Source organism: Corvus brachyrhynchos, unplaced genomic scaffold, assembly GCF_000691975.1.
Source record: "Corvus brachyrhynchos isolate BGI_N302 unplaced genomic scaffold, ASM69197v1 scaffold46, whole genome shotgun sequence".
Taxonomy (NCBI): domain Eukaryota; kingdom Metazoa; phylum Chordata; class Aves; order Passeriformes; family Corvidae; genus Corvus; species Corvus brachyrhynchos.
This window is the reverse complement of record NW_008238838.1, coordinates 1,663,067-1,671,283: the sequence shown is the minus strand read 5'-3', so window position 1 is coordinate 1,671,283 and position 8,217 is coordinate 1,663,067. Positions and strand designations below refer to the sequence as shown.

The 8,217-nt window shown below is 57.0% G+C and overlaps 3 protein-coding genes across 3 annotated transcripts in view; 1 reads left to right on the top strand and 2 right to left on the bottom strand.

The window, feature by feature from the left end:
* Positions 1-77, top strand: part of SIAE (sialic acid acetylesterase) — a 4,805-nt gene extending 4,728 nt beyond the window's left edge. The window contains exon 10 of the mRNA XM_017738344.1: positions 67-77. Coding sequence (XP_017593833.1) covers positions 67-77 — 11 coding nt within the window. The remainder of the gene's footprint in view (positions 1-66) is intronic.
* A 369-nt stretch (positions 78-446) lies between these two features.
* PANX3 (pannexin 3) lies at positions 447-4,844 on the bottom strand. Its single transcript, XM_008636974.2, has 5 exons — positions 3,694-4,844; positions 2,884-3,026; positions 2,569-2,783; positions 1,771-2,435; positions 447-950 (listed from the first exon to the last, which is right to left on the bottom strand). The coding sequence occupies exons 1-5, from the start codon at positions 3,872-3,874 to the stop codon at positions 889-891; spliced, it is 1,266 nt and encodes a 421-aa protein (XP_008635196.2). The 5' UTR covers positions 3,875-4,844; the 3' UTR covers positions 447-888.
* Positions 4,845-4,932: 88 nt separating this feature from the next.
* Positions 4,933-7,250, bottom strand: RPUSD4 (RNA pseudouridylate synthase domain containing 4). The gene is made up of 6 exons (XM_017738426.1): positions 6,858-7,250; positions 6,448-6,649; positions 6,138-6,231; positions 5,896-6,046; positions 5,525-5,622; positions 4,933-5,385 (listed from the first exon to the last, which is right to left on the bottom strand). Exons 1-6 carry the CDS (start codon positions 7,117-7,119, stop codon positions 5,200-5,202), a joined length of 993 nt encoding a protein of 330 aa, XP_017593915.1. The 5' UTR covers positions 7,120-7,250; the 3' UTR covers positions 4,933-5,199.
* Between the last annotated feature and the right edge of the window lie 967 nt (positions 7,251-8,217).

The window sequence follows — 8,217 nt, the reverse complement described above, 5'->3', positions numbered from 1 at the left end:
GCTGGTCACCTTCCCTGCAGGGAATGCTGCCGGAGGGAGGGAGCTGCTGCTCCTCCCCGCCTCCAGGTTCCCCCTAAATTAGGGAGTTGAGTGAGCTCAGGCCTCTGGCAAAGCACTCAAGGCTCCTGGCACTGCCCCTTCCCAAGCCAGGAAGAGGCTTGGTTACTACCTTATTAATTAAACAACTTTTCAGCTCCTCTTTGGACTCCAGCCAAGGCTACAGGGTCGAGGGAGGGGGAAAAAGCCAATTTACAATTAAATATATGAAAAATGATGTAAGGACAAATTAAATATATGGAAAATGATGTAAGCAGCAAGACACACCAGTGGGAGCTGAGCCCCTCACTGCTGCTCCCTTGCCCATGGAGCTGGTCCTGGGCCCCCGGGCACCCCATTTCTCTGGGCACGGACTGCTGATCCCCAGGGTAGGGTGCTCACAGGATCCAGGGATCAGCTTCCAGCTGCAGGGTGGAGACAGGGAGAGAGGAGCTCTGCCAAAAACCCACAGCTAAACACTAAGGCTGGGCTGCGACTGCCTTCCACCACCCTCTCTTAATAAACAGTTAATAAACCACCTCATTTTATTTCTGGATTGGTTTTTCCTTCAGAGGAGCATTCCTAATCCTCCGTTCTCCACCTCTTGCCATAACAGCAGGGAAATTTGTGTGGAAGAGGCACAGCGTGGCACCCAGCACTTAGAATAAGAGACCTGAGAGGTTCTGCACAAAACACGGATTGTTTAACCCTTTTTGCTGGACAAATGTACATAAGAAGGGAAAGGCCAAGTGCAGGAAGCACAGGTGGGTTCAGCCCCGCTGCTGCAGCACAGCTGTGTCAGAAAAGTGGATCCTGGGATCACAGGATCCCTGCCTGCTGCCTGCTTCTGGGTCAGGCAGATCCAAGCGAGTCCCGTGAGGCTTTTCCCATCGTTTCCACTCCAGGCTTTGGTTCTAGACAAGGGGGGAAGAGCAGGCAGTTAATTAGCTGGGCGATGGCAGACTAGGATCTGGGCTTGTGCCAGCACCGGGTAACTGGCCCAGGAGCCAGCTGTGCTGGCCCTGGGTTGCCACGGCAACGAGGATGCAGAATCCAGCTCAGTCTGTGTATTTTTTTAACCACAGTTCAGACTCTGTGTTCAGGGCCAGGAACGAAGCCCAGGCCTCTCGGCTCCTACCTGTGGGGCCGGGCTGTCTCACACAGCCTGCAAACCACTTGCCATGGGCACCAGGGGTCCCTGTGAGACCCCAAAGGAGGCATCCAGCTCCCCAAAACCCAAAGTATATGGGAGAGGGAGCAGTGCAGGCCCTGGGAACGCGGCTCTGTCTTGGAACCCAGCTCCATCTCTGCACACAGCCCCACTGTGCCCACCAGTGCCATGTGAACAGGAGAAGGGGGCAGGCATGGCATCCTTGGCATCAGCCTCCCAGGATTTAAAACTCCCAACCCCACTCCCAGCAGGATGAGCTGCCAAAAACAGGGACCCTCCCAGCCCCGCAGTTTGCCCAGAGCTTGGATTTAAGCAGCAATCTCTTGGCTTGCTGTTCCTATAGCAACTCCTGCCCACACCTTGGATCGCAGTAGCATCACATTGTGGATGCCAGAACCCCTTTCAGGATTTGTCAACCCTCACAGTGACCCCCAACTATGCCCCAAACACCTTAAGGTCTTGGCAAAGGATTTTGGGTGGTCCAGCCACATTTCCAGGGTGGGATCTGGTGGTGTGGGAGCCAAGGGAAGAGGGAAGAAGTTGCTTCTACCCAAAAAGCCTACCTAGGGCTGCACCGTTGGAGAGGGCTGTACTGCCTTCGGCCTCGGGGGTGCAAGCTTGGTGTTTGGGCTTGGTGGTCTCCAGCCCAGCCAGCAGCGTCATGAAGTCGATGACCGTATCGATGTCCTCCTTGTTGGCAGTGGCTTCCCTCAGGGCGCTGACAGCATTGAGGCGGCTGAAGGAGGTCAGCTCAGAGATGTTGGCACGGAGGAAGAGAAGGATGACGTTGAGGTCGTTGAGGGGGCAGGTGAGCATCCTGCGACTGAGCAGGTCGAAGGCAGGCAGCATCTCATAGACAGAGAGCAGCCCCTTGTCCCACTGGCAGAGCTGCAGGGCATTGTAGATGACAACGGGGATGAGGAGGACATAGACGCTGCCAACTGAGAGGCTGATGAGCTGGAACACGGAGAAGAAGACCAGCTTGCAAGGGATGAGCGGGGGGATGTGTGGCTCTGCCTGGAGCAGCCCTGTTGTGATGGAGCAGTTGAACTCATCCTGGAAGAAGATGTTAAGGTGCAGAAAGACCAGGTAGAGGCAGGTGGCAGCCAGGAACAGGAGCAGCAGCAGGTTCCGCAGGATGTAGATGAACACCAGGGCATGGGCGTGCTGCTTGCAGCTCAGGTACCGCTCCAGCAACGGGAACTCGAAATACCTCTCCCGGCGGGCCCTGGGGGTAGAGGAACACAGGGGCAGTGAGAGCCACCCCCAAACTGCACCATTTCACCCAAGTCCATCCTGGATGCAGCCGCAACACCACATGGAGGGACTCCAAGGGTCACGGTGACCTGGCCTGGCCTCACCTCTCGTACTCCTCCCAGAATCGCTCCGGCTCGGCACTGGCCTGCTGGACCTTCTTCATGTGCTGCACCAGGCGCACGGAGCGGTTATAGGATTTATCCAGCTCGTCGATGATGAAGAGGAGGTCGGAGTGCAGGGCGGGGGCAGCGGCGTAACGCCACAGTAGGTACGGCAGGTACATCAGCACCGCCACCACCAGCAGCGAGTAGGGGAAGACCTGGGCAAAGAAGATGAACGGTCACTGAGGATGTGGAGTTGCTCTTGCTGTGGACATCCAGATGGGATGCAGGGGCACCCAGACGTGACTTTGACCCTACCTTGAGAGCCCAGAGGGACTTGGTGACGGCACGTCCCTCGGTGTCGAAACCATGGTGGATGAGGGAGTCCCAGCAAGCCGTGTCGGTGTAGGCGGACTGCTTCCCCGTGAAGTTGGTGGGAGAGAAGCAGCTGATCTGGGAGCCTGGGGTGAGGAGGAGGAGGAGAGCAAACCTCAGCCATGGAGGGTGGAGGAGCATTCCACTGCCACAAGCCAATGCCTTACAAGAGAGTAATTACATCTCAGGCATTGCTTCGAATTAAAAAAAGCCTTTTTCGTGGTCATTTGGGAGCTGCTGTGTTTCTAGCAAGGACTTTTCCATCTCTTCCCAAACAGAAACCCTTTGTGTGTCGTGGTGTGTACACAGGGCAGGGAATTAGAAACTGACCAGCCAGAAGCTGGAGTAAAACCAAATCCTCAGGGACAGCAGCTGGATGTTGGCCGAGACCAGATTTAGCCTGAGGTCACAATGCACTATCAACGCATCTCTCCGTGCTGCCGGCACCCTCCTCCTCAGAAACAAGCCCGTGGCACCCAAAGGGCACAAACAGCTGTGGCTGGGCATTGACTCAGTGCTGCTCCTGGGGTTAACACAGCTGTTCCCAGGCTCTCCCATCGTAATGGAATTATGATCCATTAAAAACCATCAATAAATACCCACGAGGCAGAACAGCTCCTAAAACAGGACTTCCAGGCTGTTCTGCTTCAGATCACGACACCATCAAGAATACGAGGGGTTTGCCACGACAACCAAACCGCCACTGGTGCTTGCCCACGACCCGAAGAACACATTGGAAAAGCCACAACTCACCAGCAGAGAACTCCCGGGCGAAAGCCAGCGAGACGAGGAAGAGGGGCAGCCCCACAGTGACAAACTTCAGCAGGCGATCGCTCGGCAGCTCCAGCCGCAAGCCCTTGGCTCGGGAACTGCTGGGATCTGGGAGCAGAGCATCAGAGAGCATGTACTCAGCAGCCGTGTGTGAGAGGGACATTTTGAAGTGAGGAAAAGGAGATGCTGATGAGGGCTGCCTGAGGTGTGACTGGCTCGAGGAGTGACTTTTGCCGGGCTGAGGTGTCCCTGCTGAGAGACTGCCCGAGCGCTGTGTCCAGTGCTGTGAACGACAGCTCAGACAGGGCGTTAAATCACCTCCTAATTACAGGGGAAGCCTTTTCACAAATAGAAACAGAAAAACCCACCCTAACAGCCGCAGCAGTGAGCTGGGAAGGCAGCTTTCCTCCCTGACAACATTCCTACAGGGCAGCGTTCCTGCCCGGCCGCAGCCGCTCCTGGCTCCCCGTGGTTTTACATCCCTCTCTCATCAGCCAACAGATTCCTGGCGCTGCGGCCCGAGGGCATGGGGGTCCCAGCTATTTTCAGCAGGGAGCCAGGGTACTGGGCCCTCCCCCAACAAAAAGCCCCAGCCAGATACACGGTGGGCCCGCAGGGTACAGAAAGTCCTTTCCAGCACCCAAACCAGCCAGAGGGGCCAGAGGACATCCTGCTGCCGAGCCCCAAGCTCCTGGGACAGGTCAGGAGATGCCAAATGAGGCAACTTTGAGGCAGAACATCAGCTGCAATTCCCCAGATCATCAATCCCTCCTCTTGCCTCCCTCTCAGGGCACAGGGGGAAGAATCTGACTCCAAAGAAAGCTCCCAAGAGCAAGAGATCCAAATAAATAGAAATAAGGGATGGGGTAATTGAAGGGGCAGTGGGACAGAACAGTTTCCCCGTGCAGCACAGTGCTGAGAAACCCACACCAACGCTGCTGGCAGCACGGAGCAGGGGCAGTCTCAGAGCTGCTCAGCCCAGCCAAGCCAAGGAACTCCCCATGCAGTCTCTCAGCAGAGCAAAAAAAAACCCAGAGCCACTGCCAAATTGCACTTTCGATGGATTTTCCAATGAAAGGACTCTCCAAATCTGAGCTAAACAACTCTGGAGAGACGAGTGACAGCTCCAAAATCAGGGAGGGGCTGCACCCAGGTCTGGTCAAACCTACACAGGGACTGAGTCCCACCTGGCCAGAGCACAGAGACACACAACACCTTCCCTCGAGGGAACTGGAGCTTTTATTGCCCGGAGACAAGTTCAAAACACAGATCAGGCAAAGCCCAACTTCCACTCATCCTTGTTTGTCTAGAGGCTCTTCAGTGTGTCCAGCCGCTTTCCTGGGCCAGAAGCACGCGTAGGCCCCCACTCTGAATCAGCACCAGCACAGAGACTGCAGGCTTCACCCCACCACCGGCTCCAAGGTGGGCACAGCTGCTGCCACGTGCTGGAGATGCGGAGATACACGGCACCGTTCCAGTCCTGCCTCGTCAGTCCTTAGGGATGTCCAGCTCTAGTTTCCTCAGGGTTTTTTGGAAGAAGAGGGGCGGCTTGCAGACAAAGTCTAAGGGCTGGCCCAGGGGCAGGCGGAGCCGGTGGGCGTGCAGGTGCAGGGGCAGGTGCCGAGCCTTGCTCTGCTCCAGCTTCAGCCTCCTCAGGGTGAGCTCAGGAAGCTTCTGCAGCAAGGATGGAAAATGTTCCCTTCAAAACTGCAGCTTTTCAGCTGAGACTTGAAATCCCCAGCCCATGAAGAGCTGGGGGACACAAGGGGCTGTATCCAGCTCCAGCTGCTCCCCAGTGCAAGACCTGCCTTACCTGGGGTGCCAGTTTGCTCCAGTGTGAGTATTTGTGATCCCCCAGGATGGGACATCCCAAGCCATAGGCCAGGTGAACCCGGATCTGGTGCTTCACCCCTGAGGAGAAAAGGGGAAGAAGAGAAAGGTGACATCCAGCTGTGCCAGGCCTCGGCACCCACCACCCTCAGTGCTGGACAATGCCACGCCAAAATCACTGGCAGCCAGCAGACAGCTTGGCAGTAAAGCATCGCCCCAGCAGGGCTTATTCCCAGAGCTTTGTTCCAAAAAGGATTCCAGTCATGTCTAGCGGTAAGTTCCCCCTTCCAGAGCTGCTGCTGACTGCACAGAGAGTGGATCCAGCCCCGGGACACCCCGGCAGGCCTCACTCACCAGTGATGGGCTGGAGCTCCAGCAGCGAGCAGGCGGAGGCGCTGGCCAGCCGGCGGTACCGAGTCACCGCGCTCGCGGCATTCCGGTTCTTGCGGATTTTCATCACCTTCCCATCCTCCAGACGCAGGCGGTAGTTGGGAGCCAGCGTCATCTGAAGGGTGGAGAGAGGGGGAGTTGGGGGAGGCAGGAGGGATGCTGGGGTTGCCTGGCCAGAATGGCAGCTGAGGGAACACGGGACTCACCTTGTAGTGGGACTGGTGGCTCTGCACCTCCTTTTCCACGATGGGGATCTCCACAATGCCCTCAACAGGGTCCGGGTCCCCCAGGACAATTGCCCTGGAAAAGGAAAGCAGAGGTCTGTGGGGTGTCACTCACAGGATGGGAACCCCCCCCGCCCCCAGCTCCTCTCTCACGACCCAGTCTCATAAAATGGTGCTGAAGGAGGAAGATAAGCAACACCCCCTACTTCCACAAAGCCCCCACACCCCAGGGATTGTCCCCTCCTTTTTTAAACCCCCTTCACAGCCCCTTCTTCACTCAAACCTTTCCTACCAGTAGATCTTCTCCACCTGACGGGTTTTGAAGAGCAGACGGATCTTCTCCGCTGCCTCCTTGCTCCGTGCCAGCACCATCACACCCGTGGTCTCCTTGTCCAAGCGGTGGCAGAGGTGGAGGGGGTCAGCTTTCATGTTCTCCAGCATCTTGGCCAAAATGGGCAGCACATCAGCGATGCAGTTCTTGATGCCGGGGCCGCCTGTGTGACCCAGGGCAGCAAGGAGTCTCAACTCTCGTACTCCCCATGCACCCTAAATCACCCCAAAATGTGAGGGGAAGGCCGAGATCTGACAGTGACCAAGCCCCTGGAACCCTCCCTGGGAAGGGAAACCCCAGCACAGGAAGGACAGAGACAGAAGATCCCTGTCAGCACCAGGGAACCGTTTCCATTCCCCACTCCCCCTCACCATGCACAGGCAGCCCGTAGGGTTTGTCTATCACCACAATCTCCTCATTCTGGTAGAGAGTTCTCTGCTTAAGGATCTTGGCCAAGACATTGGGGTGAACCTGCTGCAGCTGCTGGCTCAGTGCAGCGAGTTCCCGGAGCCATCGCTGCGTCGGGTCCTTGGGGATCTGAGGAGACAACAGGACACCAGCAGTGGTGGACAAACAGCTCCTGGCTTCCACACAAACTGCACTGTGACCTGCAGCAGCCTGCTCGCCTCCCATGTGCTCCTGCTCCGTGACTGAGGGACGGCGTGGAATCCAGAGGGATTGGGACAAGCTCAGTCAGTGGCCTTGGGGAACCTCATGAGGCGTAACAAGGCCGAGGGCAGGTGCTGCACCTGGGTCGGGGTAACCCCCAGAAGTGCAGCCAAAGGGCATAAAACACTTCCTGATGGAATCCCTTTGCTCTCCAGGGATTGTATCCCAGAGCAAGCCCAGCGTGTGTGCGCAGATGCTGCTCTGCCTTCCGGGGCTGTTGCGTAGCTGTGGGTTGTGACTTACCCTGTTCCACAGCACGTGGATTCAGAGGAGGATGAGCCAGGAAGGACAAATGTTTGCAACCTGGTTGAGCCTTGCTGCGTGTTCTGGTAGATCTGTCTGGTGGTTGAAAGCTCAGTGTAACACCCCAAGGACCACGATGTCTCAGACCCTTCTGCTCCACGCAGGTGAGACCTTACCTGCAGAGCTGCATCCAGCTCTGGGGATTCCAGCGTCAGAAGGATTTGGAGCTGCTGGAGCAGGTCCAGAGGAGGCCGCAGAGATGCCCTGAGGGCTGGAGCCAGGCTGGGAGAGCTGGGGGGGTTCACCTGGAGAGGAGAAGGCTGCAGGGAGAGCTCAGAGCCCCTTGCAGGGCCTAAAGGGGCGCCAGGAGAGCTGGGGAGGGACTGGGGACAAGGGCTGGAGGGACAGGATAAGGGGGAATAGCTTCACACCGACAAAAGACAGAGTTAGATGGGATATTTGGAATAAATTCTTCCCTGTGAGGGTGGTGAGGCCCTGGCACAGGGTGCCCAGAGCAGCTGTGGCTGCCCCTGGATCCCTGGCAGTGCCCTAGACCAGGCTGGACGGGGCTTGGAGCAACCTGGTCTGGGGGAAGGTGTCCCTGCCCATGGAATGAGGTGGTCCCTAAGGTCCCTTCCAACCCAAACCATTCCATGACTCTCTGGAATCACCTTTCCCTGTGGAAGTCTGGAGGTGCCTTGAGTGCCCATTCTTGATGGGCTCCTGCTTCCTGCTGCCCTCAGGGCCGTGAAAGCTGAGACCACTTGGAAAGCCAGGAAAACCTGGCTGCGAAATCCTGTGGCAGCAGTGTCTTATAAA

Excerpts from the sequence above, each read along its gene's own strand:
- RPUSD4 (XM_017738426.1), bottom strand. The coding sequence starts at position 7,119 with ATGGGAGGCGAGCAGGCTGCTGCAGGTCACAGTGCAGTTTGTGTGGAA. Across the intron at positions 5,623-5,895 it reads GGAGCTCCAGCCCATCACTG|GGGTGAAGCACCAGATCCGG; the intron begins GTGAGTGAGGCC and ends TTTTCTCCTCAG. Across the intron at positions 5,386-5,524 it reads GGAGCAAACTGGCACCCCAG|AAGCTTCCTGAGCTCACCCT; the intron begins GTAAGGCAGGTC and ends TCCTTGCTGCAG.
- PANX3 (XM_008636974.2), bottom strand. The coding sequence starts at position 3,874 with ATGTCCCTCTCACACACGGCTGCTGAGTACATGCTCTCTGATGCTCTG. Across the intron at positions 3,027-3,693 it reads CGCCCGGGAGTTCTCTGCTG|GCTCCCAGATCAGCTGCTTC; the intron begins GTGAGTTGTGGC and ends TCCTCACCCCAG. Across the intron at positions 2,436-2,568 it reads TTCTGGGAGGAGTACGAGAG|GGCCCGCCGGGAGAGGTATT; the intron begins GTGAGGCCAGGC and ends CTCTACCCCCAG.